Genomic DNA, 17,381 nt, shown 5'->3' on the forward strand with positions numbered 1-17,381 from the left:
TGGACAGTTAAAACTGTTAATAAAACTTTTCAAGGTGTGAATATCAGAAGTCTGCCAACTAATCCAGAAGCGGATTGTAAGATCTACCCCTAAACTGCCCCAAATCCTATGTGGAAAAACCATCCACAATAATAGCTATATTAAATAACAGCATAGTATAAACACTGAATGAGAAAGGTCAACCTTGAACAAACTCTATTTATAATCTTATACATCACCCCCAAAAGAATTACAAAAATGATAAGATCAAGGAATTGCAAAGGCCCTCCTCAAATTCAGTCATGGAAAAGACAACTCTGATATATGAGAATCTAATATTGGATCTACCTGGTCTGTGACAAGTACCTGTCTTACTTTGTTCTTAGTTTTTCTTCTCTGGGGATTTACATAATTTTCAGTATTCTAGATCCACTGGAAAAATGCTATTGACCAACTGTTATTAACTGGAACTAGACCAGAATACTTAAGATTAGATGATGGGGTAGAACATATTTTGACTCATCACCAAACCTTGGTGTTGCAGATTTTTTAAAATTGAAAAATTATTATTAAATGGTTACATTACTCACAATAGCTTCTACAACAAACCATCTTATAACAAGCCATCTAAATTTTCTATACTTATAAATAGATGCCCTGTGAATCTCTGTAAAGACTTCCTCTTTTGTTTTTTAAGCATGTGAATTTTATCAGAGACCTTCTCAAGCAAACAAATCTTATCAAGCCATCTTTTGAAGCAAAAGATTATCCAGATATTGGGGGTAGGGGTAGCTGAGCCACTGTACAAAATGGTGCTCAGGCATGAAAAGATTGGCAGTCCTTAGGTTATATACTTAACCACCTACAAAATGTAAATGTTGTATGAGCCATCTGTTATGTGATAGAGAATTAGGGGGTTTTTTTTCCGTTAGAAAGCTATTAATAATGAATCAATAGTAAGCACAGTTCTGCTACCTACATTTATCCATAAGCCTTTAACTGCAACATGGGACCACTTATGGTATTTTATTTGTTTGGTTATTTCTCTCCCTCCACTCTTGAAATAATGAACAGTAGAAAAGCAGAGGTGGTGGTGAATGTGAGGTACACTCTACCTCCTGGAGATTAAGGGTAAAATCAGAGATTTCAAGCTGAGTGGCAGAAAAACCACAGGGTTTCTCAGTAAGAAGCTAAAGAACAGTGAACAAGCTTCCGTGGAGAATGGCATTGCCATCATTATAAACCTTTCTTTAATCTGAGATGAAAGTGAGATGTTGTGCATCTTCTAGGGACCATATTTTAATGAAAGGCAATAATAAAACCTAATAGGCCTGGTTACCACACAAGGTAAAAAGCCAATTTTCCTAAGTTCTACATGCCTTAAAATCATCTCTGCAGAGAAGTTCCACAACAGAAGTACAGGGGTTTTTTTTTGGGGGGGGGGTTGTATGTTAAATTGAATTATGTAAAAGATAAGCATACATTCTGAAATACTGGCCTTACAAAATAGACAGTGCTTGCCCAATAAACTTATGCCTTAAAAGTACAGTCTGCTAGAAAATATTCTGCTTGTTCTACTAAAACTAATAGTATAGACCTACTCTTCTGCCGTTCTAATTTATTTTAATGGAGCTTCACATGGAAAACTTCTCAAGAATCAAGTTAACATGAAAATGAGAGACAAAAGCAACATTTGATGTTGAAAAGATGGCAGAGGAGAATGTACAGTGAGGATTGATTAGAAGCAGAAAGCAGAAGAAAGGAAACCACATTTGTACTTGAGAAACAGCTCTGCAGAAGCTTCCATATTATTCCTTGGGTTGGTGGTATCCAATATCACTTCTTTCACTTATAGTATCCCTCAGCCATCCTTTGTCTTTGCTGCTTTTATCTAGGGGCTGTGATCTTCAAAAGATAAGACTTGTATTAGCCTTCTAGTTCCAGCTACATCTGGCAAACAGGCCCATCTTCCATTTTGTCATTAATATCAATTAACAAAATTCCTAAAATGTACAAAAAGCTTCATGGCATGATCTGGAACATTCTTACAATGACTCTGTGAAGTAAATCTTTTTTATTCCAATTTTGGCAAATGAAGGACTATGTTGGAGCTTGTTCACCTTTTTAACTGTGTGTTGCTAATCCACAGAATTCATGACCGGCAAAGAACGCAAACACAGTTCTTCAGAATCTAATTTCCAATCAAGAGTGAATGAAGGCAGCAGAAGCAAACCTTAAGTCATTACAGGGGCATGAACAGTCAAGAGATACAACCTCTTCCTGATCTTCAGCCAAGGCTTCTTACCATATTGACTGGTCCCAGTCATTTAAGCCACAGAAATCCACACCACCTATATTGCTGGAAGGAGGAAGCAAAAAGGCTTCCATCTTCGTTGGAGCAACACTACTGCAGATTGTTAGATAGCAGGATCCTGTGAGTGCCATTGATGCATCATGGTGGGGGGCACCATGATGCAAACACATGGTTTATGTGGTCGTCCTCAAAAATAATCAATGATTAATGGTCAGCAAAAAGGAAAAGCCTGGAAACCGCTGTCTGTCCTGCTTGACAATAACTCTCCAGTCTCAGACACCACTCAACATATATCAACAGCTTCCCCCTCCTTCTAAATGAGAATGTTCAGAGTTAAATTTGAATCTTTGCTTAGGTTGGCCAGTTTATTTCCCATCACAGCCATTTGGTTAATGCTCACAACAGATCCCATACATGCCCACTCACCGAAAGGTTTTCTTTATTGTTGAATCCCACCCCCGCCCCCCGTAACAATCTAATAAAAGATTAATCTCTGTTCCAACATCGGGCACCCTTGGGGGCAAGGAAACATGGTTCCGAAGAGTTCTGCTTTCCCTGGATCCTTGCCTGCTTTTCCCGCCCCGCGGTCTAATTTGGCAGCTCTTGCTGAAGGGCCTCTTTGACAGGCAGTCAGGAGAGGATGTGGGCCCCTCCCGCCTCCCTTTCCTCGGCCAGCGGCGGGCAAAGGCTGCTGTAGGAGCGCTCCCGCTGCGCCAGGATCCTTTGTCTCTCTTTGAAGAGGGAGGAAGGGGCAGACAGAAACACCCCCGCTCCTTCCTTCCTTCCGTCCCACTGGCGGCGTCTTTGGGTGGCTCTCGGGTCGCCTTGTCAATCACCGCTGCCCAGAAGCCGCAGGGTTGCCCCGCGCTCCCGCAGCCACCCATCAGATTGGAAAGCCATTATTTACTTACTCGGCCATGCCGGTTTGTGCTCAGGCAGCTGCTCCTGCTGCCGCCGGGACGTCGCTGCCGCCTTTTGGCCGCTCATGGAGCGCTAGCGAGCACGATGGCCGCGCCTCCCGCCTTCTCCGCCCGCCGGCTCCCCGTACTGCCGTCGCTGCTTCTACTCTTCGCCTGTGCCCTCCGCGCTAAGGTAAGGGGCCAGAGGCGGAGAACGTGGGGCAACCCTTGGCCGTGGCCGACTTTCAGCCCCGCCGCACGTCGGGGGTTGTGCGCTCCCCACCCCAAAGGATTCCTGAAAGGCAGTTTTGCAATCTGCTCCCGCCGCGGCTTCTAGCTTGGTTTGCTTGCTTGCAGGCAGATGCATCCGATCGTGACCACCGCCGACTGTACCCAGATTTCGGAAAAGTAGTACCTCTGAATAGTGCTGTTCTTGAGTAAGGTCTCATGGCTGTCCCAGCTACCGCCGCTAAAGTAGGATCTGTCTCGAATCTTGGCCCACAATCTTTTCTAGGGCGCTTTCCCGCCCCCCTCCTTTTAAGATTTTGTGATCAGAGCTGAGCAAGGAGGACAGAAAGGGGTGAAACTTCGGTGCTGGTTTAGCGTTTCCTCCCTTCCTCTCCTTAAACTTCCCAAGCCATCAGGAAAAGAGAACGCTTTAAAATTCTGGCTGAGATTTGTTTTGCTTCGGAAACTTCTCTTTTCTTTTTGCCCATTGGAGCTAGTTCATTTTCTCTTCAACTCATGGCATTGTCACTAATGGCTGTCTCTGGTCCTCTCCCTTGAATTGAAACCCCATTAATGCAGGACAGAAAATGGACTATGAATTACAGGCTTGGATCACTCAAACCCTATCTTGTATGAAAATATAGAATTTGGTTGTGTTTTTTTTAAATTTATTTATTACTGAATCTTTAATCTTACCCTTCTGTTATGCTAACACCCAAGATGGCTTGTGGCTTACAACAGTAACAATAGATATAAGGAAACAAAATTAATTCAGTTAAAATCAAAACCAAAATTAATTAAAATAATTAAGAAGTAAACACTTGCCCAAGAGATGTGTTTTGACCAGCTTCCTAAATAGTGGTGGAGTAGGAGCCAAGCACACCTCCTTAGGAAGCACATTGGAGCTACTCAGCAGGAGACCCTTTCCCAAGTCCCTGATTGCCCATCTTCTGGCAGCAGGGGCATCTTCAAAAGGACCTCGTCTGCTTACATCAGAAGCTGGCCAGGTTCATGCTGGGAGAGGCAGTCCAACAAATAAGCCCTATCCCTGTTTAGGATTTTGAAGATCAAAAAGGCACCTTAGGTTGTGCCAGTAGCAATGGGTAACCAATATACAGTAAATGTTTCCAATACAGGCATCGTATGATCCCAGTGCTATGCATTAGTCAATAGCTTGGCTACCGCATTTTGCACCTTCTGGGCATTTTTCAAGAGTAGCCCCACATAAAGTACATTGCATGTTAAGATGAGTTGAAACCATGCCACTGATAAATGTTCTGTCAAGTAGCACAGGAAGGGTACATCGGTGGCCCTTTAGCTGTAGTTGTGCAAATTTGTTCTTTACTTTGTGCAAATCCAGTGACAGCGGTGGGTCAGGGAGCATTCTGAATCTTAGGGAAAACAAACTTTACCTTAATCCAGTCCAGTTTTCTCTTTGCACTGGATATAATTTCAGCTTGTTTTTCCCCACCCAGGTTATTATCAAAATTAAGCATTTTTCAAGGATGTTGACTGTTTCCTTGAAATTAAAAGGTAGGGGGCAGTAGAGCTGGCTGTCATCAGCTTGCTGATGCATCCCATTCCAAAACTCCAAATGATCTCCCCCAAATTTCATGTAAATCTGAAAAAGCATAGGAAGCAAGATAGAACCATGCAGAACACCACAGGTCAATCACTTAGGTGTCGAACAGAAGGCCCCAACATCACCTTCTGAATATGTGCTTGTGGGGAGTGTCTCCAAGGTCACCTCTGCCAGTTCAAGTGGATATGGTGGTCCATGGCTTGAAAGCAGTACTTTTTATGGAAAGAAGAACATTTCACATGTGGAGATGATCAATGTATTGTGGGAATGAATATGCTGTGGCTGTTTCTGTTGCATCTAAACTTTCAGGACACAGGCCAGAGAAGTGCCTTATCCTGACTCCTGTAATTTTCTGTCCATTTTAAAGAGTCTTGAGATGCACTTCTCTCAGTGTGTTGCACACCATTGGGAAACAAAATTCTATGGAAATAGGGGTGTGTCATACGCACGCTCAGTTCTTGCATGTTAACTGCTTTCTCTTTCATGTATCACGTTTACTATTGGCACTGTTCAAATGCAGTCAGTTCTAACAATTTGGCTAAATACTGAATGTTAAAAGATTTTGCTCTCTGGAAAAATCAACTACGTGTTGTTTATTTCAGAAGAATAGGGTTTTTTTTTCCTGTTTTCTTTCTTCTCCTTAGCTTCTGGACTGCTCATCCCCAGGGCATTTTTAAGAGGAACTGCCAGCCCTTCTTTCTCCCATTTTAGGTGAGGAAGGATGGCTCATTCATTTAGCCTTTTGTGAGACACGCAAAGACATACCTTCTGACCTGACCAACCTGAAGCTCTAATTAGAGCCCTGCGCTCTCTAATAATGCTTGTCTGCCCACAGTTGTAAAAACTTCTCCATCACATCCTTCTCATTATTGCAGAACACCGATTGAGAGGCCAGGCCATCCAGCACCACCTCTGCCATTAAATGAAGGAGGCAACCCCTCCCCACTTCAGTCCACTTGCTTCAGCTGCCCTAGATTTCATGGACCACTGAACACATTGTAGCCCCATTTTTCAGAAACCCCAGAGGAAACCCTCCTCCAGTCCTTTACTTTGAATAACACAGAGACACCTCTTTCTCTGTCCGGGGTGGGGGGCATTGTTGCTCCTTTCAAAATGCATCTTGGTCATTTTCCTATGCAAGAACTTCAAACTTCTAGTAGCTGGAAAGATGTTTTAGTTCTTGGTGTTCAAAATGGATGCACACTTTTTCATTAGGCCAGCTTTACTTTGCTTATCATCTTGCCTTCTCCAGATGTTCACACTGATATGTGAGCATCAACTCTCCTGAAATTACAATAAAGCAGAGACAGCATGCAATGCTAATGACATCATCATCTCTCATGGATAGAAATGTAATCAGGATGTACTATGCTACTTCTCTGCTCTGCTGCAGCAACTGCTAGCATATCAGGGGATGCTGCAGCTTCTCTCCATCTTCCATAAATATGTTCACTGGATAATGTATTCATGGCTTCAGCACTGTTGCAGATGGTAGATGTGAAACAACCAGCTGAGAATGCCAGTAGAATATGGAGTTCCCAAAAAATAATTTCATCCCAAATTGGGTTGAAATGAGAAGCATAATGGGAGCTCCAGAAAAAGCCAATATACCTTTTTTACCATTGGATGAAACATTGGGTTCATACTTTATTTATTTCAATCTGCAGATCATCCATATCTGTATATCCAACAGTCTGTATCAGAAGAACCAAAGTTCTTGTACTCAACATAGATTATGGAATTAAACAGAACCTCTGCAAATTTTTTAAAAGTAACCATACCTACCTATTTCCAATAAAAAGTATCCTCTTAGAAAACTGGATTAATCTGAAAGAGTACTGTCATAGAGCAAAGTATGTATCTAGGAACAGTAGTTAAGCTGTGGGGGTAGGAAAGTGGAGATAATGGACGTGATTCTGGAGTTCTTAAGGTAACCTTTCCCTGTTTGTGTCAGGACAGTAGTGAGGCAGCAGAAGAAGCTGGTACCTGGAATGAAGAGGTCACCAAATGGTGGGGAGAATGGAGCTCCTGGTCCACATGTTCCCGTACCTGTGGAGGAGGTGTAATGTCGAGGGAGAGGCACTGCTTATGGCAGCGGTATGTAATTGACCAAGGCCACTTGGCAGAAATGCAGGACCTTTAGTTGGATGAGCCAAAGTTACCGTCGCAGAACATTTGACATTTAAAACAAAAAACATTGGGCTGTGGCAGAGCAGTTTACTAAATCACTTTTTCTCCATGTGGCTCTTTCCCTAATTTCCTCTTCATAGATAACTTCATTTCCATAATCCTCACTGTTTTCTCTTTATCTTCCTGCGGTTCAGCAACTAACATCCTGTGCTGATTCCCTGATTAAAGGGCAGGGGAGGTACAGTTTGCACAAGGATGATGATAGATTTCTTTCTGAGGAATCCCATACTCCCATCCTTAGCCCAGCTGCTCAAATTTCCATCTGGCTGATCTGTAGGGGCTATGCTGAGTCCTCAACCTGTACCCAAGAGTTGAATAAACCTCCAGGGAGGCACCTTTTTTAACCTGCTATTCCAGATCCCTGGAAGCTAAGGAGAACTGGCATTGAAGACTTCTCTCAGCTGTGCTTATCCCCATTTCTCCTTCCTATTCTGCATGAATATACTTCTGAGGGGAGGAAGCCTTTCCTCTTTCCTTCTGTCAAAAGTGTGTGAGTTTGTGTGTGTCCTTTTATGTGGCATGGCTGCATAATTGAGGTCTGGATATGCTGAGTTTCTTCCTGTTGGGAAATAACCCTGATTCTCAACGTAGTTAGAAATAAGCTTTACTTTTGGCAAAGCTTACCAGGCTTCCTCTTAAGAAGCCAACCAGTGGGGACCAGGTGTGGCTTACAGGTTATCTTTCCACCTTAAAAAACACATTGTGCCTGGATGTTTATTCACACATGTACACACATTCCAGAGTATAATCGCTTTATTAACTAAATTAAGGGTGAGAGGTGTGGTCCAGCCCCACTAAAAGAGGGAGCCATCTGTCTTCCTAACTGGGTGAAGGTCTACCATCCAGTCCCTCAGGCTCAGCCAAGCAGCTTCCTCACTTTGGAATCGAAGCAGGGTGGGGAATTAAGCTTCCCTGACAAAGCTCCTACTTCTTCTGAGATGTGAAATTTGATATTGTCATCCTCATTGTGATAAAGTTAAGCTTGGGCAGTGCTTAAACTCCTATCCTATGCTTTGTTTCCTGGGAGTAAGTTCTATTTACCTTCGGCTGGCTTTATTTCACTGTTAGATCTGGAAAGAAATGTGATGCTACTCAGCTTTAGAAGTCTGGAATTGCTCCACAGAAATGCTGGAGTAGAGTATTAGTTAATGCTGAGGAAACTGCGCTTAACCGTTTGGAGATACTCTGAACATTTTTCTGCATGAAAATAGATTTCAGTGCAGAGTTTCTGCTCAGAGTTAAGTTAAAGAAATTGCGGCCCAGAGGGGAATAGCAAAAGTTATTATGGATGTAGTAATGGCATAACCTAAACGAATCCTTGGCAATCTCTAAAAACTAGGTAGTGTTGGATCTAGTTAGCAAAGCTGTGCAGTGATGAGAGCAGTGTGATCTGGAGGGTGCATGGGCACGCATGCCCCCTTTTCCAAGATTGCAAAGGAGCTGTAAAGGCCACTGGTGTGCGCCCAAGAAAAGACACGGCTGCTTTAAGGCAATGTGTGTACCAACACACACTTCCAATTCTACTTTCCCCTTAAAATCTGAAGCTTTTCACAACCACACCAGGTAGTACTTGTATGGAAGACCAGGGCTGTAGACTCGACTGGGAAACTGAAAAACTAGCCTGGGTGAAGGGAGTAGCAAAGTACTACCATATACTGTATATGAAGCTCAACTTGGGGGAGACTTTCCAAATGGCATTTCATACTCTAAATCAGAACCGCTCTGAAGTTTTTATTCCGTCTTTTTCTATTACAGGCTACACGTATCTCAGGGGACAAATAGTAGTATGTGCCTGGGTCAGTCGAAGCGCTACCAATTATGCCAACAGCAGGTAAGCTAATCTTTCATAGACACTGTATTAGATCTTCAAGAATGACTTTGATTCTTTGTTTGCTGCAGAGCCCAACCAGCAATTAAACAAGTTTTACTTTATGGGGGATAAATGGGAAACTTGATATGTTACAGGTATTGCCAGCTGTTGCTCAGGCACTATTTACACTTTATTGTTGCTAAACCTTCAGTACTTCCTGGCATTTCAAGATAAATAAAGGAACAGAAAATACGGTTCCTTCTAAACAAATAGTTGGATATAATTTGTTTCTCCCATTCTCCATATTTCCTGAATCATTGCAAGGGCATATAGGCTTTCTTAAATGTTCAGGAATTCAGTATTTTTTTCCATCTCATGAAGCTGCTCCTAGCAGTCTCCACATGTATGTTCTTTCACCACCCATTTATTCACCTGGTGGAAATTAAAATCCCACTTAATATAACAAGTGGAAAGGATATACCTGCTATTTACTTTCAGACAGTTGCTTTGGTTGTTAATGGTGTGAGTGGCCTCTGGCCTAGTTTTGTCCTCAACCTTTACGTTTGTCTGAAAACTTCAAAATCTTCATACAGTTAAATTCTACCGTTCAGATTGTTCACATTGTAATTGGAAATAATTCCATGTCCGTCTCATACAGTGTTTCTCAACCTTGGGAGCTTTAAGAAGTGTGGACTTCAATTCCCAGAATTCTCCAGCCATCATCTTCATACAATTAAATTCTACCATTCAGATTGTTTGCACTATATTTGGAAATGGCTGGCTGGAGAATTCTGGGAGTTGAAGTCCACACATCTTAAAGCTCCCAAGCCTGAGAAACACTGGTCTGGTATAAAGAGACAATGGAACAAGCACTAGGTTTATGTTTCTTTTCTCCCCAGCTTTGCCCTGCCAACACCGCCAGTTTTAAGCAGCATCAGTGCGCCAGTTTCAATGCCAAAGCCTTTGGGAAACACTATTATCATTGGATGCCACTTTATCCAGGTTTGCCTTGCTAAATTACTAAGCAGAAGCTATAGATCAAAAGACAAGGAGGTGGGATGGTTTGCAGGACTTTGCGAAGATTGAAGACAGCAAATGTTTGTTCCCAGAAAACAAGAAAATATCCTCTGGCATTTTAAATAATGAAGATATATTGTAGCATGGGTTTTTACTAACTGAATCAAACTGAGATGTAGCAAGCATTATATTTAGTGGGCAGACACATAAATGGATGTATGTATATATATACATAACATCAATATAGAGAAAAAATGTAAATCATGTGGGGGAAAGGCTCACTAATGCCTTAAAAATAGGAAAAGGTTAATTTACAACAGCAGTTATAGCTGGCAACATTATTTTTCTATCTTAACTATTATAATTCAATATACCAGCCTTTCTCAAGCAGGGGACTCTCCAGATATCTGAATTTCAGCTATTAAAATTCTCAGTTACTATGTGGTTAAGGGATTCCAAGAAGTGAAAGTCACAAATCTAGGAGACATCTGGGTTGGGAAAGACAGCACTATAAATGATTGAGGATTCTCAAGCTAGGAAGATAGTATTATCAGATAACTGCTGTTAAAGTTAATGTTCGTGTGGTCAAAAGTAAATGACCTGATACTAGTTTTGGCCATTATAAAAACAAACAAACAAAAAAGATGGAAACCATATCTCCCACTCAAAAGAGAATTTCTTCTAGCTCTTTACATAGAGCAAACCAGAGAAAGAAACTCAAGAAACTTGAACACTGATTGTTATAAACAGAGCTTGCATTTAATACACAGTAGTCACTGGAATAATTCTTTCATAAGGGCTTCTTAGCTTTTCTGCAATAACATCTGCATACTAGAAATAGCTGGATTCTTGTGTGCCTTTTTAACTGATTTCTTTTCAGCCTGCTCAGAAGTCTGACAACTGCTGCTATAGATGAAGTAGGGCCATGAAATTGAATGCCATAATGAAGCCATAGACCTTATGGCTCCAAAGAGCACCAAGTTTCTTTGGAGTAGGAATGGGCAACCCTCTGGCCCATTTGCCCCAACCCCCGATCATTTTGTTACTGAAATTCAGTAGCAATTTTCAACAGCAAGGGTTTTCTATGACCTGATCCCCATTAAGAGTGAAAATAGGAGCAAGATGCATCTGGGAGGCAAATTATTACCATTTCAGCTTAAAGCCCCTCCCCCAAACAGTCTGACATTGTATAGTTGGTCTTCGGCCATTTTACTGGCAAACTTTGGTGGCCTAATTTCAAACCATATTTTGGGTTTTTAGTAAGATTGTTAAATGTGGAAATAGTTGTTTGCTCCCAGTCCCACTCTTAAAATACCCCAAACAGTAAAAGGAATCTAAAGAAAATTGGTCCTCCCCATCCAATGACATCACACATCAATGGAAAGTACCCTGTGGCTTTCAACTATTTAAGGCAGCAATTTGCAAACTGCCTACCTCTGTTTTAGTCAGTTTCTAGTTTACATTGGAAGATAAGTACAGTGTATATGCCTCTTTACCCAGCAAGATGTCTCAGGTGAGATTTTTAAAAATTAGATAGTAATGATTTTTTTAAATTTTTTAATACCGAATTGGGAAAATCTGTGACTCACTAGTTGTTACTGAAAAACAACTCCTAGCAGCCACAATAAGAATAGGCAATGATGATGATTGCTAGGAGTTATTGTTCAGCAGTATCTGGTGGGTTCAAAATTTCCATTCGTTATTTAATTGATTTTAACATCTCCTTCACCCTGAGTTATTGCATGCAGTAAGTCTCTTGACCCCGAGTTATTGCATGCTCTCCCCTGTTTCCTTTTCTCCTGTGTTTTTCTGTAGATGATTACACCAGCATCTCTAACAAGCCCTGTGATCTCCAGTGCACTTCAAGGAGTGGGGAGAGACAACTGATGGCACAAGCCCAGGATGGCACATCATGCAAGGATAGGACTTACCAAGGGGTCTGCATCAGTGGGAAGTGTGAGGTACAACTCTGGTCAAAGGAGCTGATTTCTAGATTCATATATGATCCATAGGAGTATTTTCCCAGACACCTACTGGCAGTAGGATGGCTCTTAGCATTGGGATGTGTGAGCTCAGCATGCCAGATCCATTGGCCAGGACTGGGACACAGTAAGACAGGAACAGTCTGCTGTATCAGACCAAAAGCCCTCCTATTTTAACATCCTGTTTCAGGCCAGAGGCCTTAGGGAAATCCACAAAGGTAATATACTGTTCCCTAACTCTCCAGTAGCTGGTCTTCAGATGTAAGCTTTCAGAGCTTCCATTTCACTTTTATGGCATCTATTTTGCATTAATATGTCTAATACCATATTTAAATTATATGTTTGTGTGTGTGCGTGCATATATATATATATGTGTGCTTTCCTTTGTCTGATGTTTTCATCCAGTCTGTCAAATCACTGAATTCTACTGTGATCAGAGAGAATTTTTCTCAGACTGTGCATAATTTTATAGCTTCCTTTCGTGCCATTTAAAAAACCTCTAAATAAAGGAAGATGAAGTTCTCAAGGTCTGTTTCCTGAGGTTTGGTGCAACTCAAGCGAGAGAAGAAGAGCCATGGGTTATGTTGCGCTAAAACCACACTCCAAAAGAGAACCTAAATTTTGAGCAAGGGAGATGGAGCAGAGAAAAGAAGCAAGGTGTAAAGAATAGATATAAGCAAATACAGGTGTATATATTAGTTGAGAGGAAAAAAGTAAAGAGCTTGATCCAAAAGCTGAAGAGACGTGGGCTTTTCAGCTGGAGTCCATAGGTAAGATTTCAAACTGGCCTCTTCCTTTTTCCCAGCCAATAGGGTGTGATGGCAGCCTCTACTCTTCCCAGGTGATGGATCGGTGCCGAGTATGTGGTGGAGATGGAAGCACTTGCTACCGAGTCTCAGGCAGTTTCCGAAAGGGGATCTCACAGTTAGGTACACTTTACTAACAGCATTGAGCTATTTTGTATTCTGCTTTTTGACCCCCTTGCTTCTAGTTGGACAACTCTGGTTGGGGAATAGCATATCTTCTAAACCTGAGGCTAAAGCAAAGAAAGAAAAGAAAAAAGAGAAAACAAGTATATAGCATTGCTTAATGCCAAAGACTTCCAGATGATACTGACCCATCTGATGTCTCTACAGTGGAGTCTGGAGATTGAATTGGGCATATTTTAAGAGCAAACCTGATGATAATATGCAGTAAAAATGCCATAGCTGTGTTATATGTGATATGCTCAAGAGGGAGCATATTGAAGCAGAAACATGAACTAACACACTTCTCATCTGCTGTTGCTTCACTTCGCTGTGGAATTCAATTTGCATGTTTACGCTTTCATACATGCACACAGAACCCTTCACAGGCAAAAGCATATTGAGTAGAAAATTCCAGTGAAAAAGCAGGAAGTAGAGAAAAATTTAGTGTCCCTCGTGAGGTTATTGTCTTTCACAAAAAGTAGCTAATGTAGTTTTGTAACATGGAATAGTTCAAGTGAACAACCTTCCAAATATTGCTGAACAATTTCTGCCATTTTGGCCATACATAACTGAAGTTACAGGGAATGTGGTTCAAGGCCGTTCGGATGCCTCAAGTTCTCAATACTTGCATTAGCATATCTTGTGAATTTTGGTGTAGGGGACATTTAAAGTTAGTATTACAAATATTTTCTATTGAGGAAGTCCCAGTTCTATTCTTAAATTAATTAAGACAATATTATGCACATGGACTTCTTTATTCTGCACTTGTTTGTTTGTGCATTCATGAAAGAATTATCAAAAGCAAAAAATGAATTGGTTGAATGACGGATTATGAAATAAGTGATAAGAGTGAATGAATTGAAGACCATGAAGAGAGGGCCAGGAAGATGGATCAGGAAGCAGTGCATAGATTTGAAGATGTATTGTTGTGATCCCAAGATCTTCCATGCATTTCTTGCTGAGAAGAAAGGGAAACATGAGAAATGTGAAATTGGAGAATCTAGATTCTGCGGGAGATATCAGACTCTGCACAAAATATTCTACCTGCAGAGTCACAGATACTTGATAACCTTGCAACAGTTCTTTCCTTTGGTGAAGCCAAGCAGCTGGGTCTCTTGGTTGACTCAAATAACAGGCTGAGAAACTCTGGCTGCTCCAAACATTATCAAAATACTAGATGGTAGTAGAGCACCACACCTCATTTTGATTCAAAGCAGTAAAACCCTTTATCTAGATATGTCTACATTTTAAATGGACACAAAGCCCCCCACCACCACCACATCAGCCTAGAGATACCCACAGTATTTCATTAGAATTATATCATCATCATTCTCCCAGTGGCTTGAATTTAGATCACAGTCTGCCTTGACTGATCAGGGTTGGCTCTTTTATTGAAGGGAGCCTTAACTGACTGCTGTCCCTTGGGGAAAGTAGCAATGACTGTTCAACCCCTGGTCTTTGTACTTCAGGCTTTCCCCTGGGTGGGAGGACGGAGCCATGCTTAGCACATGCCCTGGTTCCAGTGATGAAAAAAAACGCAACTGCCAATCCAATTGGCCACTGTATGTGGAGAGGGTGGGCATGTTGTCCTTCTCCATCACCCAGGCAGTCTACCTGTCTTGGCCAGCCCTTGGGATCTTGTGAGTTGAGCTGACCCTGAACTGAAATTACCTGGGTTATCTTGGGCTTCTTGAGGGAGAGAATTCATGCTAATGTGCATTGTCATTAGGCATTTGCACAGAGAGGGATGTGTCAGTCTGGTGGAGAGGGAGGGTTGCAACTGCATCAGCACATGGGAGCTGCAAGGGCTCAAGTTTATACTCTGATGAATCTCCAGCTACAGAGAGGAAGTTTTGTAATGGTCGTAACACATCAAAAATACATCTCTCTGCGTGTCTTTTCTAACTAAATCCAACATAAAGGAATAATAGTAACACCATTATCCTGTTTTTTTCCCAGAATTGAGATTGTGCATAATTAAAAGCCCTTACACATTGTTTATTTTCCAGGTATATAAAATGTTTTAAATGTATGACTAAAATATGAGTGAAACAAGCCTGTGTATTATAACGGTACAGTATACATTTTCAGACTTGATGCCCTCCAGATACACTGGAGTTGTAACTCCCCAAAGGCCATGCTCTATAAGAATGCAGAGAATCTCATTCCCAGTGCATCTGGAGATAGGTTGTAGAGATTAACTGTAGCTCCCTGTTGAGTATAATGTATGGAGTGACCCAGACATTCTCAACATTCTCAGTGGGTTAGCTGCTATGGCAAAACAGAAACTACAAAACTGCTTTGTAGAACAAGGTCAGTTCATCTGATTTCGGTTTTCTGATTTTTCTGTATCTCTCACTTCCCAGGATATGTGTTTATCACCAACATTCCTGCTGGTGCTACAGATATACTGATTATTGAACGAAGAAAGACAGAGAATATCCTGGGTAAGCAATCCCTATCAGTACTAAACTGATTAACCTATAGAAAAGAGTGTGCTTAATGGATTATTTATTTATTTATCTCTTTATTTATTTGGTATATGTAGCTGCCCATTGTATGCAACATAACCCTGGGCTGCTCACAAACAACAGTAAAACCAATAAGAGTAAAAAACATAAAAACCAACACAACACCCAGTGTCCCCAACCACAACACATCCCCATACATCCATAAAGAACTTTTCTGAGCTTCGGTCTCACACTACCCCAATGCTTCTGGCAAAAGCCAGGGTTTTTGGAGGGCTAGGAGGGTAGGGGCCTGCTGGATCTCAGAGGGAAGTATGTCCCAAAGGGCAGGGGTAGCTACTGAGAAGGCACACTGCCTAGGTCCCACTAGATAGCAACAGTTAACAGAAGAGTGTGCCCACTCTATTAGATGTAGCAGAATGGGCAGATTACCTCAGGGAGAGGCAGTCTCACAAACAACCTGGCCCTGTGCCGTTCTGGGCTTGAAAGGTGATAACCAGCCCCTTGAATCACACCCAGAAAGAAACTGGAAGCTAGTGCAGCTCTTGCAGCAGCCCTATAACATAGGTCAACTATGAGGTACCCAAAACTGCATGTGCCACTGCATTCTAGACCTGTTGTGATTTCCGGATGTTCTTCAAGGACAGCCCATGTAGAACGTGTTGCAATAATCCTTATGTCTGCACATGTCTCTTAAAACAGCATTTCTCTATTTCTGCAATTTTAAGATGTGTGGGCTTCAACTCCCAGAATTCCCCAGCTAGCATAAAGCCCACACATCTTAAAGTTGCTAGGTTGAGAAACACTGTCCTAAAGGACATTCAGACAGTAAGATGAGTTGATCAATCCAAAGCACATAAATATAACTCACCAGTTCAAGCTTCAGAAGCATAAAAGAGGATTAAAGCAATGCAGTTATAGATTTTTTTTGATAGAGAGGTTTTTCACTCCATAAACAAACTGCTTTTAAATGTGACTTGACTACCTTTTTATTCAAGAAGCCATCTTGTTCCAACTCCTCTAGTCCATGTCAACATTTTACAACCCCAAAGTTAACCCAAACATGGGATATTTCTAAATGAATATTTTGGAATTTCTCATGTGGGTGGGGTGGAGGAGGAGAAGTGTATAACTAGGATACCTTTAAGTGGTATGCCCAGTCCAAACTCCTAACATGTGTAGCCCACGTGGAACCCCTTCTGGAAATGTATCAAATATTGGGCAGATGTACTTAGCAAAATTTTATCAATAACAACATTAAAACAGAGAATAGTTCAGAGTAACATGCATTCCTAACACATAAAACGGTTTTGAGTAAATTTCCAGCATCCAGCATCAGGCAATGTTCTTGCTTGATACATTGGCAGTCTATATTTGTCATCATGGCTCCAATTTGTGAGACTGCAGAACTATGTGGGTCCTTGGCTACTGTGCAGCAGAAGATAACTTTTCGTTCTTCTGAGGTGGTGAAGGGGAGGTATCTTTCCTTAAGGCAAAACTGTGGCAGAACTTTCCATGCCAATCCTCTGCATGTGGAAGGAAGATTGTTGCACCCGTTTATTGACTTCTTCAAACCATAGGAGGTCTGTGGTCCTTCTTTGACATCCCCTTTATCTATCTCCTTCTGCTTTTACTTGGGGAGCTTGCTGGCAATGAGAACAATTGTACAACCCTACATTGTGCAAGCTATTGAGGGGTTTTTGCAATGAGGTCTTCCCTTGAAATGCCCTTCATAGCTAATTGCCTTTATGCCACTAAGGGATACTTCTACATCCACACACTCCAGTCTCTATAAGTCCACTTCTTCACAGCTGTTTATACCATGGGGAGGAGATCAGGATATTAACCCCAAGAGGCACCTTAAGGAAGAGTGCTCTTGAGATCAAAGAATAGGCTAAGAGTCAATGTGGGGCTACTAGAACTTGGGTGCAAACATCCAGATGA

At 41.6% G+C, this 17,381-nt stretch overlaps 1 protein-coding gene across 3 annotated transcripts in view; it reads left to right on the forward strand.

Moving 5' to 3' along the window:
- Positions 1-3,307: 3,307 nt before the first annotated feature.
- The window catches only part of LOC134493728 (ADAMTS-like protein 2), a 30,625-nt gene continuing 16,551 nt past the window's right edge, over positions 3,308-17,381 (forward strand). For 2 of the 3 annotated variants that reach the window (XR_010067595.1, XM_063298468.1), the window contains exons 1-6: positions 6,966-7,099; positions 8,948-9,023; positions 9,902-10,004; positions 11,835-11,980; positions 12,807-12,930; positions 15,336-15,416. Coding sequence is in view for 2 of the 3 variants with exons in the window: in XM_063298468.1 (XP_063154538.1) it covers positions 7,068-7,099; positions 8,948-9,023; positions 9,902-10,004; positions 11,835-11,980; positions 12,807-12,930; positions 15,336-15,416 (562 nt within the window). In the remaining variant the exon portion in view is untranslated. Of the gene's footprint in view, positions 3,386-6,961; positions 7,100-8,947; positions 9,024-9,901; positions 10,005-11,834; positions 11,981-12,806; positions 12,931-15,335; positions 15,417-17,381 lie in introns of those variants that run through there. The other variant, XM_063298469.1, reaches the window with a different exon arrangement.

Source organism: Candoia aspera, chromosome 3 (assembly GCF_035149785.1).
Source record: "Candoia aspera isolate rCanAsp1 chromosome 3, rCanAsp1.hap2, whole genome shotgun sequence".
Lineage (NCBI taxonomy): Eukaryota > Metazoa > Chordata > Lepidosauria > Squamata > Boidae > Candoia > Candoia aspera.